Below are 18,320 nucleotides of genomic sequence, written 5' to 3'. Positions count from 1 at the left end.
CAAGGAGCTCTAGTGACAGAAGTGCGGCTTGTACGTAGCTCGCACAGAATGCCTGATATGACGTCCTGCTATATTCTTGAAAATGAGCGCCATGAACGACAACATCTGACAGAAATCTCATTGCCAGCACCTCGAGGAGGCCTGGCTCCAGTAGTGTGCATCCAATATTTCGACCTTTCTGACGTAGTCTACACTGTTGGTCTTCCGCAAAGAAAATTCACAAGGATTTCTGTACCAAGGCCAACAGAGCCTGGTTTACCTCGACAGGGTTGGAAGCGCTTAGGTAATGAGCTCCACCCTCGACGAAACTGACGTGAGCATCACTAGAAGAAGTGAATAGCGCAATTTGCTCAGTGGCGATTTGCGTCGAGTAAACTGCATCTTCAGAGCCCTAGGTATCGAGCTTGTCAGTAATCGTCAAGCCGGCACGGGATTTCTTCGCCAGTCGTCATTTCCTGAGGGAAGTGTTGACGTACCTGAAGCCAGTGAACCGGACACGTAATATACTCGAGCCGGAGCAGGAGGCTGTCTCTTTCAGCAAGGCAGATGGTGGCCATCTTCAACTTTTGTCTGCCCTCATCACCCTTGTATACCTCACTAATGGTGCGGTTCCAAAATTCTGTGTTCTCTGCACTGCCCGCTGACCCAAAGCCCAGGCCGGTACAGGCACCGAGCCAATCCTGACTGGGGCTAAAGGTCGGCGTGGGCTCGGCACTCGTCCACGACTGCAAGAAGGGCTTGAAGAAAGGTACGGGATCCCAGCAGCCTTTGGTGCGCGAGTCGGCCGACTCGCAGTCCATTGATGTGCCCAACAGAAGGAGACCTTGGATCTATAGGAGAGTCAGTTCGCCCGCGGCTGAGGTCACACATGGTCATAGTTAGGTGGAGCACGTACTCTGTCGGGAGCCAGGAGAGCCAGGCGTGTTACCAACCAGCCGCCCTGGCTTGTCCCGAGAGCAAAGAACTTGTCAATCTTCAGGTGGTCCAAGACGAGTAGCGCCATTCTGGCCGAGTCCCAGTAGGTGAACTGCTGAGAAGCGCATGTGGTGGCACCGTGCCCGAGGGGTTCAACTGCGACGAGGTTCATAAACTTGGTGAGCGTCTCATCCTCGAATTGCGGCCGGAAGAGTGCCGAGGTCATGCACATGGAGTTCACGAGCACGCATGTCGGTTTTGCAGGATCGAATGTTTTGTCGTCCAAGGCGTATCCGGCACGGATGCCCAGAAAAGGAAGATCTATGGTCCGCACGGCCACCATGATAGATTAGACTGAATGACACTGATACGACCGCTAACAAGGACAAGCTAAGACGAGGTTGAGGTTCGTAAGGGGGTGAGATGGGTAGGTATACACAGCAGGACTTGTGAAACTTCAGAGGCCGATAGCAGAGAGGGTCTTCGATCTTTTTTTTTTTTTTTCAAAATTATTATTTTTTCCCTCCCGCCCCCATTTCCTCTCGCCCCTCGTCCGACTGCGGGGTTATACGTTGCTGTGCGGCAGGTAGTATACACCACCAATATACCTCATCGTATCACGTATTTATCCTAGGTAGCTCCTGAGCTAGCACGCGGATCAGACGGAGGATTCTCCACTTCCAGAGTAGTAGAGGTCCCCAAGCCAAGACCCCTTGCCTGGCAACCTGGCAAGAAGCTGGATCCTAGTGTAGTTCAGATCTTGAAGGCCAATGACTCTATAGATTATGTGCGACTGGCCGTGACTGGGGATAACAATCGCCGTTTGACAAGGTTAACGGTGTAATATATGATTATGACGATGAGTGAAATCAAATGAGTGTTTCTTTTCGGTCGCGGGTACCTTCCTGCGCACGTGAATATTTAAAAGAAAAAGACCACGGACGCCATGCGTACAAAGATAAAGCTTTTTTTTTTTTTTTNTTTTTTTTTTTAAATACGTGGCTGTGTCATAGTATCTCAACTTGACTCTATACTTTTGCTCCTATATGAGACATTGTCTGGTTTGTCTCAAGAAGGCTCTTTCAACCCTAGTGTGGTTATAAGTTACAGGGAGTCTTAGACATATGGAATAAGGATGGCACTGATTGCCATTTCTCGATGCATTCGTGATCCATAAGCTGTAAGATGATAGGACGAGTAAATGGATGAGGTGACAACAATGGCTATCTGTTGGCTGAGGTCTGGGTCTGGGTCTACAATTAGATCAAGAGAGTGCGAGACTGGAAGGCGCTGAAGTTTCAATTTGAGGCCGATGGGAAATACCAATCATATTTTTACCCGCTAAGAAAAGCTTGATGTCGGGTTCAAGAGTCTTTGTCATAGCACATGATAAGCGTAGGATTCCATCTGCACTTCACTATTGACATTCATATATAACGAAAGCGCAGATGGTGTCTAGTCTCAAGCAAGTACTCACAGTAACTTCTTTGTATCGAGGATTCGACACAATAAGTTCTGGTCTTCAATCTACAACACTTTTCGGTATTTTGTAAGCTGTCGGGTATTGGGGTTTTCTTTGTATGACAGGATGACCGCGTTTGATGTTGCAAGACGTCTGGTGGAGTCCCGGCAAGCTACGTGCAATATGGAAGCACAGTCCCGGCAGTGCAAAATGAATTTAAAGGTAGCACACAGATCGTGGGATCTAGAATATCAAGTGCCCGGAGCTCCTCTCGGAATGAAATGTTTATTCATAAATTAATTGGAGATGCGGTGACACACACACGAAGATTCGCATGCGAAAAGAGACCCTATCGAGAACTAGAGCTCTATAAACTCAAATGTACTAAAGATCGACACCTCCAAACTTTTGATCATTGTCCAAACGGGATGCTTGCATGCATGGTCTCATAGACATGGCTACCCGTCTCGTAAACGAATTTAGTGGATTTTGCTTGGGAAATGGTCAAACGCATACCCAATTGAAACATGACGGGTTACCCTTTTGGACCACGAACACGAGATCTTGCCCGCCGTGGACCTGACAGGGAACGCTACTGTCGTACATGTCTGAACACATTTTCACAAGCAGTTTGGAGGGAGGGTATCGATCTCGAGCGGCCCAGGCGACGTCTCGGCAACAGCTAGGAGCGCAGAATCGACGACTGAGCCAGTGTACAGAGTCCCGAGACCAACGATGATGCGAGTCTTTGGTTCCATTGCATATATCATATTCCAAGTCCTCATTTGCCACCTCGACGACGTGATATAGAAGATTGCGATGAGAGAGAAAGCGTCGGCATCGTACAGCATCGTGGACCGGCACCAAAAGTCTTGCTTTCCCGAATCGGTGCCAATGTGTTACCTAAAAAAACGCATGGAGACTAAAAGGGAAAGATTGAGGTAGTGGTTGATTATGGATGGGGGTCTAGGCGATGCATCAAGCAGTTTTATAAAAGTCGAAGGACCGCAATGGAGACTGGAAGAGGCTCAATGTTCTAGGTTCTGTATGTCATCAGCTCGATAGGAGATTTCCCCACTCACGGCATGAGAAAAAGGCCGGATACGCCAGGACGTTACGCCATCTTGACCCAAGGTATGTGCCAAATCGAAGACTGTATCCCCTGATGAGATTAGGGGTTACACCTCGGAGTTATTGCATGACCCTGGTAACGAAGTCAAGTCTTGAATCATGGCTGCCACTTATGGGAGGAACTCCAATGCTGTAGATTGATAATCTACTTTCCACTGACGTCTGCCAGACTCAAAGTTCACCAACTGTTCCCAAGTCCTACTGCCATTGGAATCTGCATGCTCACGAGAAGATGTGCTGTTGTGTGAAATTGCAGTCCATCTGCCCAACTTGCGATGGCTTCATTTCTGAGAGCTGTAGACAGAGCATGTGTAGAGAAGCCAGGCGAAAAGGTCTTGGATTCGGACGTTGCTCTGTCGGCTGCCGCGAAGAAGAAAAAGAATTCCGCGGCGAGGAGTGTCAGGGCTGTGCCCAGGGCTCCGATCTTCAGATGCACAACTGGGAAATGGCCGACTTTAAACGTGGTTGGCGAACGTCGAGATCCAGCAAAGAGAGGGATAGCGGAGGATTCTATACCTGGTGATAGGAAAAGAAGTGGTCGGCTGCAGAATGACATTATCTTTACTCTTCTCGAAGCGGTGCGATCTGTCTGCCAGGAGTCTTACATCCATGGCCACCATCACATTTGTATAAGAAGAGTAAAGAAGTGTGACTAAAATCACTGAAGAATATCCGAATTAGTCAAGGGGGTTTAGGAAACAGCAGCATATTTGATTTCCAACTTTTATTAGACTCTCATTCGACCTACTTGAAATTAATGGCTCAGTTAATCATGAGACTTGAATGGCCAGTAGTAATCTTTATCGCATTATATAAAGCAAGAGTGCTGGGCTAAAACACACCACACTAAAAAAGAAAGATTTTTTTTAAACTAAAAAGGAATAATATTGCAATTTCAAAAGCAAAACAAGGATAAGTAGCGAGAATAATATAAAAGGGCCAATGATATACGCAAATTATTAAAATGGAGAAGCCTTAATTTAGTGGGCGTTTTAGAAATATTAAAAATCATTTTTCTTTTTTTAAAAATCGTGAATTAACTATTTTCTTTTTTTTTTCTCCTCCACTTAACGGCAGTTATAAATGCAGCGTTTATTCATGTAATAAGCGCGTAAATCACATTATGACGAGATAAATTTGAAAAAAGAAAGGAAAATAAGAGGGGTATAAAAGACTGTGAATTTGATTGAGTCAGGAAATGCTAACCACTGTTTGGACTATTACCTAGCATGTTTAAAAAAAGGTAAAAGGAGTGATGGCACTAATAGGGTTGCGCTGCAAACACGTTTACTTCTATTGCTTGTGAATGAAGTCCCTTTCTCAACATACATGATTGAGACGCTATGGGACATGAGATTGATAAGCACTTGAGGCGTTGAACAATTACTGATCTTCGAGTAACTGCTTGTTTGTATCTAGGTAGGTAATGCACACAGGCGCGTATTTAAACGTCTTTAATGAGTGAAGTAGGGTGAGTGCAACCAACCAAAGGGGAAAAAAAATTGCTTTAGCGCGGGCCACCCTAAACTGAGCTCACCTCCCCGCCCAGGTAGCTTAGCTCTACGCCTGCCAATCGCCTACATGAACTCAAACAAACTACTTTAACCAGACCGTTGCCCTATGAACGCGCCTCGCGGCAGCTCTTGTCGTTGTCGTCGTCGTTGTCACATTGCTCAATGACAAGCCCGTTTGTTTGGTCTCTCAACTTCCCTCTCAATTCAATTGTTACTATTACAACGCCTTGAATGACTGACTTATCGAGGCAAGAAAAGTGGCCATGCCCTATTCATTCCTCTAAGGGTTTGTTAGCTACCACCTGATCACACAAGACAACTACAGGTAACTGCCGGTTCCCCCCATCCTCACCCACCACCTACCTGCAGGCAGCTCGGCCTCGGCCATCACCTTGACCTCAGCAGCAGGAGGCGCATTGCGCATCTGCCCATCATGAACCAGAAGGTGAAGGCCGACCAGGCCCAGCAGCAGCTTCTGGACAAGCAGCTCCAGACCTTGACTCAAGAGCGAGCCAAGCAGAGAGACGATGTCATGCGCAAACACATGCAGCTCACGGCTGGCGTTTTTGATGTGGACCAATACACAAAACTCGACGAGGCCAAAAACAAGCAACTGGATGAAATCAACGCCGTCTTTGAAAACAAGGAGCGTGAATTGAAGCAGGTCTATTCTCCAGCTCCCCTCGTTCCTGACACGCACAAAGAGAAACAAGTCCTCGCTCCTCCTGTCCCTGCCTACAACCCCAGATCAGACCAACATCCTTCCCAAGCTTCCCACGTCCCCGAGGCGCAGAAAGTGACAGAGGCAGCAGCAATCGCCTCGTCCGTTCCCCCCAGCCTCCCCCTCGTCCTAACCAACCTTCCGTCTCATCAGCAAGTAACCAAGATTCAACCCTGCCTTTGCCCAAGGCCCCATCTGTTAAGGTACGATCGCAGTTTCTTGATGGCCAACATCGGCTCATGGTGACGTTCAATGTCCGTGGCTTACCTCGACATCAGAAACGAAGAGCGTCCTCGGCCGAACCGGCTTCTCCTGACCAGGCGAAGCGTTTCAGACATGCAAGTGAGGGATTCGCACAAAGTCGAGGTCCCTCGCAAAGTAAAGGCGCCACCATCACCTACGAGCAAGTCCGTCGTCGTGCCACCCAAGACGGTATATGGGACACTATCGTCAAATGGCCTAATTATTCTCAAGACTTTTACGTCCTGTACTGCGAGGAACATGGCCTCAACTTCAAGCAGTCAGCTGTGGCCGCCGCCGCCAAGCACATGAACGGGGCCTTGCACAAATCCGAAAATCGGGACTGGGAACGCGCTGTAAAAACGTTTGGTCACCTTATTACCGATTGTAACGAACTTCTCCAAAAGCAACACAACACCGAGGTTGAACAGGCCTTCAAGAGAGGCTACGTCCCTCAGAACAAATTGTTACATGGCTCCGCCGCAAATGGAAAGAAGGTCAGCTATCCTTTCAATAACGACAAGGTGAAACTCAATCCATCTTCGCAACGAGTCGACCAAGAGTCTTCACCGATGACTTATCCGTCTCAACGAAATGCATCCAAATCAAAGGCCAAGATAATTGACCCTCCACTGCCCAAGACGCGCTGCATTGCTGATATCAAGCCTTTTCACATTTACAATTGCCAGTATGTCGAAGGAGAAGACGATGAAGATGGGAATGGTCCGACCACAATATGGCCAGTCGTTGTCTTGGGATGGGACGATCTCACACCAGGTGCTATGCGAGTCGGAAGCTTGGTCGAGACTGGCCTCCTCGACCAAGATGCCCAACCGCCCGGATGCTATGTCTACAGCGACCGAAAAGACAAAATCCTAGGATGGAAAATGGGAACAGATGGGAAACCTAGACACAGGGACCATCAAAAGAAGTATCCAGTCATGTTTTTCGACGATCAGTTCTCCTATGCTTGGGTCTCGGCCACAGACCTCTCGAAACTCCGTCTCGATTCGAAGAGTGCACCAAAAATGAAAGGCTATAAGGAGAAAGCATTCAACCAGGCCAGAGAATTTATCGCTCGACGGGAGGGATATGACTGCTGGCAAGCGCGCGAGACTGCCAGGATTGAGGGAAAGCTAGGTAAGTGAAGATATCAATATTTTCACGTTTCTCAATTGTTGACGTGGACTTTAGTGACATGGTACCCCGGAATGCCCACACCAGCGTCGTCGCCATCCGTGTGGCCAGATGAAGAGAACGCATACTGCACACAAGAAATGCAATACTCTTTGAGCGAGGCCGCCGATGAAACCACTACCAACGTAGCTACTTCGACGATTGGCGAGAGTCACCATCCTAATGACATGAGTGCATCTAGGCAATTAACCAGGGAAGTGACGCCACTCGATTTCCCCAGAAACATGTCACCAGATCCTCGGTTCTTAGTGCAGGACGCAAAAATGGGTGACGGAGGAGGCGAGAAACAAGTAGCAGGACAACAAGAGGCGTCACTGCCAATGTTTGAGCTGCATCCGCTAGGCCGAAAGCTGACGGCAAAGCGAACAACGAAACGACAGCAAACCCTGGATTCGGTCTCTACACCTAACAGCTCTCATGATACAAGTCCTGCGGGAACTCCGACGCCCATCGAGACCCCCAGAGTACCACCCATCAAGACTGTGGCAGAGGGTCGAGCAGCTGTGCACAACCCAGATGCCAATCCTTTGTTTGAGTTGTCCTCCTATCACGCAAATGATGGTGTTCAATGGAGCCGGGAGAATGCAGAGACTGATGGCATCAAGCTTGTCCAAGCTGATTTGCCCAACAAATTGCGGTCTTCTGGGGAATACGGCATCGAGGTTGAAATTGATGCAGCAGTATGGGAATGCCTGGAAACGCAAAGGATCCCAGGAAATACTCAGATCACTTTGCGCAAAGATGACAGGGCAGTTCGATTGATATTTGATCGAAAGTCGAGAGATCTCAGCACACCACACGGAAAACGTCAAGCTCGCGACTTTATTGACTGGGTGCGTAGCAAGCGCCTTGAGCTGGGCCTGCAGTTACAGACAAGGAGCTGCTAGTGATGGATACCGTTGGGTAAGGAATCCGTGCCACCAACCTTCTCTCTCGACGGTTTATAATTTTGGGCACAATTGTGTTGTTGTGTACTGTGTTGTGGCCTTTTGATACCCTTTGTGTCGGCGAGCGTGAGTTGTGCTTTGAGGACAGTGCTACAGAGATATATATGTACAACAGAAACCGGGAAAGGGGGCCTAGAAAACGTGGTAAAGGCGGTTGCCGCAAAGAAGGTCCCAATCAATGAGAGAGAAGTAGGGAAAAACGAGGAACGTAGTGTGTAAAGGACTAGAGTAAAGCAGGTAAATAGATAGACATGGGTCGCCAGTGGCTTTGCTACGCAGTTCATTGGTGGCTTGGCTTCTATGCCCCTCGTACGGAATGAAGATGAAAAGAGCAATGAATTGACTGATGCCTTCTTTACACAATTGAAAAGTGTCATGAGGTACTTGGCCGGCATTTGAGTCAGTCTCGGCTTGAATAAGCTAGATAGATATTTGTTGACACTATAAGCTCGAGTGCAAGATGATCTTTGTTTAAAGTGTGAAAAAGGGAAGAAAAAAAAAGGAGGCGCTTCCATTATACTACATACCTGGTACACAAAAGGCAAGAAGGGAAGGGCATTTGATGCATGTGAAAGCCGAGGCGAAAGTTGCATATTCCCCGCCGCGAATGTGCAACGTCGAATGAAAAATGGTTATTTGACATAGCTCGAGAGCTAGACTAGCCTGCCTAAGGTATGACCATTCCAGTGAATTCATTATTCTGGACTTGATTCGAGCTACCTAAACCCCTACCTAGGTAAGGATCCGTCCGGCTGACAACGCCGCAAAACCGTTCCATCGCCCTCTCTTCTTCTTCTTCTTTCCTCCTTTTCTTCAGGAGACAAATGGGATCTGTTGGTCTTGTTTTGAACAGAGAACCCTTATAATCTCTTTTTTGTACAACCATTGTGGACGGTACTTATATACTTTTACAACAGACGTCGATGCCAAGGTTGGCGAGTTTAAAATTATATCATCTGCCTACCGTACATACATACATTATACCTTAAGCTCACAGTGGGCCGGACCTCCACTGTTTGCCGCCAGTGCCCGGCCGACCGCCCCTCGATGACGTTGCGACACGCTGGAGAGGGGGGGTTTTTTTTTTGGCAGTCGAGATCAGTGGATAGTAGGCAGCTACCTACAGAATACCTAGCCAAAGACCATTGCCGGGGGTTGGGGGGTTATATTTTTTTTTTCGGTTTTCCCTTTACACGTCCAGGTGAAGCAGCTTGACTTGCTTCATGGCTGCCTTGGTGAGTTACCGATTTCAATTATTCTTTTCTGCTCGCTTCCAGGGCCACACCTAGGTTTCGGTGCTTCTGCTTCTCCTCTTTTATTGCCCGCAGTTGGCTTACACGTCCCGAGAATCGTTCTTGGTCCGTGATAGCACAACGGCGGCGCCAGTGCACGAGACCAGCACTGGTTGGCTTCCTCTCTGGCTCTCTTTTGGGAGGGAGGGACGGAACATCTCAATCTAGACAAATAATGCGATTTGTACCCTTGAGATACCCTCTGTCATCGCCTGCCTTTTTGCATATGGAAACATTGTCGACATGATCATTGCATACTCAAGATTTTAATACGCAATATAGGACACGCCCTGGATGACCCAGATGTCGACACCCAGATCCGCGTCCCGCGGCGTCGGCAGCAGCGGCGACCTCGACGGCGCCGGTGGCAGCAGCACACCTGCCCTCGACAACACCAACAGCCCCTACGGTACCGCGCCCCAGCCCACATACGCCGCCTTCTCGTCTTCGAATCTTTCCACGGCCAAGCGCCAGTCGACCGTGCTGGTGCACCAGAAGTCCCCGCTGCTCCTGGCCACGCCGCCCCAAGTCACGAGGGCTCTCGCCTACAGCCACCCGTTTCTGCTGCCGCTCAACAAGCTGGTAGGCCTGTTGAGCTGGACAACGGGAGACCCGTGGGAGAGCTTCCTATTGCTGGTGGTCTTCTGGGCCACGGTGCAATATGGCGACACTGTCTTGCGCTGGGCCGGGCCCATCATAACTGTTATCGGCATCATCGCAGGCATGTACGGGCGGCGGTATAGTCCCCTCAGCAGCAGCGGCTGGGCCGATCACCCGAGTTGGACCAGCAACAATAGCACGGCAAGCAAGAAGGCCAAGGGCAGCACCTCGGCACCAAACGGAAGTGGCGGGGGCGGGGGCGGCGGCAATGCCGGGGCACACCAGAGGAACACAAGTGAAGTAACGAGCACGCGACACCAAAAGACGCTGGACGAAATCGTGGAGACATTGAAAGTCTTCACCACAAGGTGTAATATTTTGCTGGAGCCGCTGCTGGTCATGACGGACTTCCTCAGCACACAGCGCACAGCGACGAGCGCGACCACGAGACCTGCGCTCACGACCTTGTTTGTGCGAATCTTGGCCATCACGCCCTTTTGGATCGCATTGACCCTACCCCCTTGGCGCATAATCACCACGAAACGAGTTGTCATAGTCTTTGGCACCATGGTTTTGACATGGCACTCCAAGGTCTCTCGAGTCACACGAACGCTCTTGTGGCGCAGCGCCGCCGTGCGCAAGATGGCTAGATTTGTCACAGGCCTCGAGTTTGAAGGCCCCAAAAAGCCTACTCCGGCCGGACAGCAGGAAAAAAAGGTCGGGAGCCTGCAGAAATCACAGTCGCACTCGGCCTTGACGGCTGCCCTCCGGCGGAATCTGGGGTCGTACTCGGGCAAGGAGACGGGCGTCAAGTTTACCTTCATTATATATGAGAACCAGAGGCGGTGGGTTGGCTTGGGCTGGACAAACAGTTTATTTGCATACGAGAGATCTGCATGGACAGATGAACACAACAACGCCGTGCCACCTAAAGACCAGTTTGAGCTGCCCGAGGTCGACGACGGAGTGGCCAAGTGGAGGTGGGCCAAGAATAGCATGTGGCGTGTCGATGGCGTCGGTGACGTCAAGGAGGAGTCAGAGTACGATGGCGAAGCAGGCAAGAATGGCTGGATATATTACGATAACAAGGTAAGTCTTCTGGGCCAATCATAATACGCCCTTGCCCCTGGATAAAGGGAAATGATGCTAATATGTGCCAAAGTGGAATGGGGGCCGAAGAGGTCAGGATGGTTGGGGCAAGTGGACGCGCCGCCGTAAATGGTACCGTGATGCCGAGCTGGTGGAGATTGACAAGGACGCAGTCGAGCAGGAGCAGTCGGCAACAGATGAAGCTGCTGGTGGTGCTTATAAGCCGTCGGCATCTCCGTCGCCCCCCAAGCTGCCGCCCCGAACGAACGCTTCTGCCCAGCAAGCGGTAGAGGCCTCCAATGTATACTCATCATCGCTCACCAACTCAATTCGATCGACCAACTCGGATCCTTTCCAAGATGAAGACGCCGATAGTGTGTCTGTACTGTCGACTTCTTCGAAGTCAAACAGTAGATGGAGGTTTTCGGGCGTTGGAAGCAGCGCAGCGTCAAAACCACCGCCGCCTCGTAGGAGAAAGACGGGGGAGTCGACGACTACGTCTGAGAAGAGAAAAAGCAGAAGAACCAGCGAGGCGGGTAGTATCCGGGATAGTGAGGGAAATCTCGAGCCAGCTCTTGAATTAGAAATACATGGAAGCAGGCGAGAGCAGGAGAGTTGGGGGATTGGCGACGATGTTGCCATGGGGCTCGAATAGCAGATGAATATTGACGAAGCAAACACATTGGACGCCTTGGATAGGTCTAGTACTTATCACCAAAGTTCACATACTTATGATACTGGGCTTAACCCGAGGCATTTGACGATCCTTTGACTTAGATCATGAACTTGCTGATGTAATCCCGAGCACCTACAAACAAAGGTGGAAATACTTTATGTCAGAATGGGTGTTTTAATATTCTACCTTAGAATTGGTAATCTGAATTCTAGCCAAGCTTTTGGATAATGGACAAAGGGTAGGGGCACAAAATATTTCCGTGTATTCCTGTCAACACTTTAGAGAGGGTTAGGGTTAATACAGGTTTCGGGAGTCAATGCTAGGGCATTGTAGAAATGCCAAATACTGACACCTCGTAAAAGGCTTTCGGGTCGGCGCATATCTTATCGTGATGGGGATTTATAATTTACTTAGGTATATTAAAGGAGGGAATTCAAGGAAAGTCCGCAAAAAGCTACCTACTCAAACTCAAAACCTACGACACTATCAGCAGTGAAGCAAAAGTCGTGCGAGCCAACAATCCAAATGCTCCCAGTCCATGCCACCAGTCCGAAGCGTATTGTCTTCCCATTAGACACCAGGTCAATCTTCAAGTTACTCATTTTCAACTGGAAAATAATATGCACGTCGCCGACATGCATCTGGCGGACGATGCTGAGCTCAGTAAAGTCCAACGAGGATGTCACCGCGAACCCTTGCCGTGAGGTGAACCTCGGCCTCAAGGTCAAGCTTGACACCGACCATGAGCGCCGCGTTCTTGAGCTTGCCATTATCGTCAACGGGGCCCCTGAGCAGATTACCTGAAATTTTCGAGTTAGCATGAATAGGGTATGATATTATCAGTCGTCCTGAACCACAACTCACCAACGGGACCGTTGGCTTTGCCGGAAAGCCCGGGCATGGGGAGCGAGGCGCCGTGGGTACTGGCAGCGCCATGTCCATGGTCACCTCCGAAGGAACCGAGCTTGCCCGTGTCAGAGGTGTGGGAGCCGAGCTTTGAAGCGTCCGAGTTGGTCTTGGTCGGGGCCAAGGGGTCGTTCTTTACTCTGTAGCTCAGTCAGACTCTCGAGGTCCCAGCGTCTCATTCAATTTTGGGGTGCTCTCTTACGGGGAAGACATGTCGAAGATTCGGGGTAGTATAAATCCCAAGTCTTCAGTATCTGACTCTTCCGATCCAATGAGTTGACGACGAAGGCTCGACGTCTGTGATTTCTTGTGGTGGAGTTGAGATGAAGAAGAAGAAGAAGAAGAGTCTGACCGGCGCGGGCGGCTGCCGGTTATATGTGATGTCTGGTGAGAGGACAGATTGCCTGGTTGTGTAGAAGCTGGTGGCTTCTGTATAGGAATACGAGTTGTGGGATGGGACGACCTGGATAAACCAGAGTCTGATTGCGAAGACGTGCTGGAAAGTTGATGAGCTTTATTTGAGGTTTGAGTGGGCTCTTTGCGGTGGCTGTCTCTGTGTCCTGCTTTGGCAAGATCGTCCATTTGCGAGGTTGAAATAATGCTCTATATATATTCAAGGGAGCAATCATGCCGTATAGTGGATGAGAGTGCTCAATCTCTGGGTTACTACCGATGTGCACTGCCGGGAGATGCTCTGTCCTCAGTTGTTCAAGCCATTGGGCAGGGATGTTGAAAGACGTACATTGAAGCTGAAGTATACAAACGCTCATGTGCATGGAGAATAGTCGAGACTCGAAGGGGAGCGTCGTGGAACTGGGATGTTCGCTGTCGTGCCGTGCAACGTCGGGCAGAACCCGTTGCATAGTAGACAAATGTGTGACCCTTCAACTCACGGGAGGTGGCGTTGACTCGGGAGATTCTTCTTTAATCGTGCTTTTTGCCCTGTGACCATGATACTCGAAGTCGGTGTGAGTGGGAAATCTGAAAAATGGCGCCGTGGCTTGAACAATCCGTATTACTCTTTCGAGGGTATGACAGTGCGGATGCAAAGACTGAATTGGAGTTGCCTAGAAGCTTGGCCCATGAGAGCTGAAACGCATCATTTTGTTTAAACTATGCCTGATGGTGGATTCAGTCAAAGAAAAAGCAAAAACCAAGGTTGTCTTCTTCATCACTCTAGCTGAGACTATATCTTTGAGTATTAGCTTCCTTCTCGACTGGTCACGAGGAGGAACTTCAAGCAACCAACAACCATGACCACCTTCATCGTCGCCTTCTCTGCAGTGTTTGGAACTGCAGAGGCTATCCGCCATACGCAGTCCCGCGCACGAAGAGATGAACACCGCAGCCGGAAGAACAATCTCATTGTCCACTGTCCCAAGTCTTCAGCGCACAGCCGTATTCTAGAAGGTAGAAGGATCGTTCTGTCTGGGGAAAAGGTAGGAAAGTCACACTTGACGATACCCTCATGTCATCTCACTGACTATGGAGTCAACAGCTCTATATCGATACTGGGCTGGCCCACGACGTACCATTTGGTTACCCATTTGCCGGCTATTTCCTGGCCTTCCCCGAGACCAAATACTCTGGCCTGGTCTCCCAAATCTGCGACGAGCCTCCAATCATGAACTGGGTCTATGTGGATAGAGACACCTACGAGGTCAAATTCGGCACACGGCCTTATGCAGAACCTAATTATACGGGTCCCTATGACTGTACGCGACAAGATCGACGCCTGACCTTTGGTGGCTGGGAAGGATTCTTGGCAGTCAAAGAGGGAGACTTTTGGGCATTGTATTTCGACCTCGAGCAAGACGGCCTCAAATCAAAGTTGCAGGAAGAAGGGACCCCGGTCTTGGAGGTGGAACTGCTGAGGACCGAGATGCGGGTACAACCGCCAAAGCTGAGCGAGGAGCCGGACAAAGGGCAGCAAGCCGATGCTGCTACTGCCCAGGAAGATGCGCACGACAAGCACCCCAGGGCCCAGACAGGGTCGTCGGAGGAGAACACTAGTGCTGAGGAACACGACGCTGTTCTAGAGTCCCCTGATGTAGATTAGAGGCTCTTTTGCAATATACATGTGCTCGTGCCTGAACCCTGTGCCGATCGCTGCCCGCCGAGATCTTCCCGCATGTGCATATATCTCCGGATCAAGCAAGTCCAAGACGGTAGTTGTGCCCTACATAGCCGCTCACACTATCCAAAGTGCGGCTGTGACGAGTCGGCAAGGCAGGCAGTCAAACCCGCGGAACTCTTACTGAACGAGACCGGGTAAGACAGAAGTGGAAACCTGTGCAGATCGCAGTCGGGCCTCTCTTTCGCCTGACTTCCTGTGCAGCCTGCGTCTCGGCGAGGGCTGAAGTCTCCACCAACAAAGTTGCTTTTGAGTATCAAGCGCTGGATTCTACGTGCGGATGACCATAATCCCCGCCTGCAATTGTGGTCAGCACTGCTTGGTGTTTGGATGGAGCAGAGAATCTGGTGGGTAGCCATCATACGATATGGTATGATTCCATCAGCCACAAGTTGGGATTTATGTTACGCGGCTGACGCGCTGAGTAACAACTCAATGCAAACCTGAGCGCTTGCAAATGATCCTTAGCTGGCAAGACATCACACCACTGAGGCGGGACAGAGCATCAAGAATCAGGCTAGGATTGAACATGGAAATGAAGGTCTCTCGCTTGGAAATACCAGAGATGGTTGAAATTGAATATGTTTTTTTTTCCTTTTTACCACATCAACAATCGGCCTTGTGGAGATTTAATCAAAGTGCCTCCAACTGTTTAGTAAGCGACCATGGATGAAGGAGCTGTCTTTTGAATCCCACCATGTCCAGAAAAAATGGAATCATTGTTTCTCGTAGCATGACTAGGTACATAGACTCTTGAGGTTTTCATTGACGGTATAGAGTATCAAGAAATCGACGACCCATCGTCCCTTTCTTGCGTAATGGCAATTTCACTTTGTCCTTGATTCCCATTGTGTTCTTGCCTGTTCAAGACTTTTGAGAATAACCCGTCGATATCCTCCAGTGCCCGGCCCTGCAAAAGGGAGTCATGAGTATAAATGTTGATCATTACTGTTAACGGCAGCAAAGGATAACGGACCTTGGTTTCGGGATAGAATAGGAAAATAATCTAAAAAGTGTCAGCTGGAAAGCGTCTTGTACGAGCCTAGAGAAACTATGAGGGTAACATTACAGGAACACAAATGACATTGATTGCGAAAAAGAAAAAGTAGATGCGGGAGCCGATTCTTTCGATTCCGACCGGCCAAACCTGAGCAACAACTATTGAACCGATGGCGCCACCAGATGCCGAGAAGTTGAGACCTCGGGCCCGTACGGCGGTGGGAAAGATCTGTTTGTACAAGTGAGTTGAGATTGACAGAAATCTTGAATAAAGAGTAGAACCCTCACCTCGGAGCCATATACCCAGGACGCAGGCCCAAAACCCATGCTGTATCCTAAAGCATAGACAAAAATAAAGACAATGCACGCGACGTCAGCAGCACGGTTTTGATTTTCGGGGTATATCTCGCCAAGTACTGCATTCATCTGACACCTATAGTCAGTGCAATGATGCAAGTATGAATCGTGCTGTCTTTACTCACGAGCATGCCTATTCCCATGGCCGTTGAGCCTGCAACTAAAGTAGTTCTCCGCCCGACTTTGTCAATGATTAGCATCTCAACAACAGTCATGGCAATCTTTGACGTCGACTCGATACCGCCAATGAGTAGCGTGATACGAGTTGGCACTCCCAACTTGCCAAGCAGAGTTGGTAGATAGTACTTCATGGCCGTCGCTCCGCACATTTGTGACATGAACTGGAGCAGAGACGCGCGCCACAGACGGTCGAATAGATCCCTATGCGTGAAAAGCGACAACCATATTGGCTTTGAGTCTCTTTGATCTTGGACGGAGATTTGAATCTTGTCAAATTCCGCCTTGATTTCTTCGTCGGTGTAACTGCCCTCGCGGAACCAGTGTAACGACCATTGAGCGCGGTGATAATGTCCATGATCGACTAGCCATCGCGGACTATGAAGAATAACAAAGAAAAAGAAATTTTAATCATTAACCCTGCGTAGCCACCTGGGATTGATCAATACTCACGTCTCGGGGAGAAAGGGCAGTCCACAAGCAAATATGACACATGGAACGAGGACTACTGCAATCGAAACGCGCCAGGACACGTAAACCTGATGGGCGTCGTTCTGCCAGAAGGTGACGGCATAGCCAACCCTTTGTCTCTTGTCAACAATGTGATCAATGGTCATGCAAGATGACAGGACACTCACCAGAATCCTGCAGCAAGTCCAACGACGAAACCAATATGGTTGAGAACTACATAGCGGCCACGCTGTACTGCCGGTGAAACCTCGCTTGCATTCTCATTAGTTATAGATCACGGCCGAGTCCACTACATCTCTTTATATACGCACACACCTTTGGTAGAGAGGGACAGAAGTGGACAGAATTGCCACACCGATACCGCTGATGATTCGGCCGATGATGAACATGGCATAGGCGCTTGGAACGCTTGCGCCAGCTTCGAACCCGGTGCCGACAGCGACGATTGCCGTTCCTGCGAGTGCAGCATATCGGCGACCGAGCGCATCTGCAAGCGGAGAGGACGCAAAGATATAGCTGAACCAGGTTCCGAGGTAGTAGATTGCTGTGACCAATCCCTTCTGCGCGGCTGTGGGGCTTCCCAAGGCATCAGTGAAGCCTGGATGGACCAGCACCGATGAAAGAACGCCGACATGGTAGCTTGATTAGATTATTCGTTGTCAGAAGCTTGCTGCATGATAATCAAAGGCACGATCCGGCGAGAAAATCTCGGAATCAAGGCGGCAAGGGTGAATGCATTCTGCGACTTACCCCCATACGAAGGAGCCGATAGCAAAGAATGCGCATGTCAGATGCAGCCTCAGGGTGGATTTTGCGAAAGCCAGCATGACAGCAGTACTTTGTATTCACTGCCGAGGATGTACTCTGATCAGGCAGAGTACCCGGGCTTCAGGAGATACCGCAGTGTAGATAAGTAAGCTTGTTGACTGAAGATGTCGTCGACCGACAATGACTGAAACACCTGTCATCCGACTGGAAATTTCAGCCACATCTGGGCGGGATACAGCATAAAGAAATGATTGTATCCGACTTTGGGTATGCAGTTGTCGCCCTGAAAACCCCACCAGAAAAACACCCTCTCTCTATAGTAGCAATGCTGCTTTCTCTCTCTCCACATTGATGCTACACGTTTTCGCTCCGCATTCTCAAATGCGGAGGGGCAAGGACGTTACAGCTCCTCATTCGCTAGGTTCTGCCGTCTGGCACGCACATCATCAACATGTTACATTACAGGTAAGCTGCATGCGCTTCGGGCTGGACTCCGAAGGCTTGGCCCTGCAACCAGCGTGCGACCGTGGCTGCTGTGCAATGTCAAAGGACTTTGTTATATGTATGCTCGTCAGCATGTACTTGCAATACGTGTCAAAATTTGCACATCAGCTTGGTTTGTTGCTGTTTCCGATTCCAATCAGTCCACATTGAGGAGACATGGAATTGTATGGATTGTCTGATGAACTTGGGATACCCTTTAGATACGTATCTAGAAAAGGCA

At 49.5% G+C, this 18,320-nt stretch overlaps 6 protein-coding genes across 6 annotated transcripts; 3 read left to right on the top strand and 3 right to left on the bottom strand.

Moving 5' to 3' along the window:
• Nucleotides 1-217: 217 nt before the first annotated feature.
• PFICI_14383 (uncharacterized protein) lies at nucleotides 218-1,258 on the bottom strand (the record flags this gene model as incomplete). The annotated part of the gene is made up of 3 exons (XM_007842964.1): nucleotides 218-391; nucleotides 477-830; nucleotides 896-1,258. The coding sequence occupies 3 exons, from the start codon at nucleotides 1,256-1,258 to the stop codon at nucleotides 218-220; spliced, it is 891 nt and encodes a 296-aa protein (XP_007841155.1).
• Nucleotides 1,259-5,455: 4,197 nt separating this feature from the next.
• Nucleotides 5,456-8,067, top strand: PFICI_14382 (uncharacterized protein; the record flags this gene model as incomplete). Its single annotated transcript, XM_007842963.1, has 3 exons — nucleotides 5,456-5,899; nucleotides 5,959-7,123; nucleotides 7,178-8,067. The coding sequence occupies 3 exons, from the start codon at nucleotides 5,456-5,458 to the stop codon at nucleotides 8,065-8,067; spliced, it is 2,499 nt and encodes an 832-aa protein (XP_007841154.1).
• A 1,655-nt stretch (nucleotides 8,068-9,722) lies between these two features.
• On the top strand, nucleotides 9,723-11,763 carry PFICI_14381 (uncharacterized protein; the record flags this gene model as incomplete). The annotated part of the gene is made up of 2 exons (XM_007842962.1): nucleotides 9,723-11,108; nucleotides 11,182-11,763. The coding sequence occupies 2 exons, from the start codon at nucleotides 9,723-9,725 to the stop codon at nucleotides 11,761-11,763; spliced, it is 1,968 nt and encodes a 655-aa protein (XP_007841153.1).
• A 681-nt stretch (nucleotides 11,764-12,444) lies between these two features.
• Nucleotides 12,445-12,903, bottom strand: PFICI_14380 (uncharacterized protein; the record flags this gene model as incomplete). Its single annotated transcript, XM_007842961.1, has 3 exons — nucleotides 12,445-12,584; nucleotides 12,649-12,830; nucleotides 12,893-12,903. 3 exons carry the CDS (start codon nucleotides 12,901-12,903, stop codon nucleotides 12,445-12,447), a joined length of 333 nt encoding a protein of 110 aa, XP_007841152.1.
• Nucleotides 12,904-13,943: 1,040 nt separating this feature from the next.
• Nucleotides 13,944-14,749, top strand: PFICI_14379 (uncharacterized protein; the record flags this gene model as incomplete). The annotated part of the gene is made up of 2 exons (XM_007842960.1): nucleotides 13,944-14,129; nucleotides 14,189-14,749. 2 exons carry the CDS (start codon nucleotides 13,944-13,946, stop codon nucleotides 14,747-14,749), a joined length of 747 nt encoding a protein of 248 aa, XP_007841151.1.
• Nucleotides 14,750-15,605: 856 nt separating this feature from the next.
• On the bottom strand, nucleotides 15,606-17,655 carry PFICI_14378 (uncharacterized protein; the record flags this gene model as incomplete). Its single annotated transcript, XM_007842959.1, has 9 exons — nucleotides 15,606-15,734; nucleotides 15,801-15,830; nucleotides 15,894-16,052; nucleotides 16,112-16,249; nucleotides 16,306-16,735; nucleotides 16,811-16,939; nucleotides 16,996-17,079; nucleotides 17,144-17,467; nucleotides 17,579-17,655. The coding sequence occupies 9 exons, from the start codon at nucleotides 17,653-17,655 to the stop codon at nucleotides 15,606-15,608; spliced, it is 1,500 nt and encodes a 499-aa protein (XP_007841150.1).
• Between the last annotated feature and the right edge of the window lie 665 nt (nucleotides 17,656-18,320).

Source organism: Pestalotiopsis fici (genome assembly GCF_000516985.1).
Source record: "Pestalotiopsis fici W106-1 unplaced genomic scaffold PFICI_Scf_12, whole genome shotgun sequence".
Classification (NCBI taxonomy): Eukaryota; Fungi; Ascomycota; class Sordariomycetes; order Amphisphaeriales; family Sporocadaceae; genus Pestalotiopsis; species Pestalotiopsis fici.
Note: the sequence above shows the minus strand (reverse complement) of the source record. Positions and strands in the feature narration are given on the sequence as shown.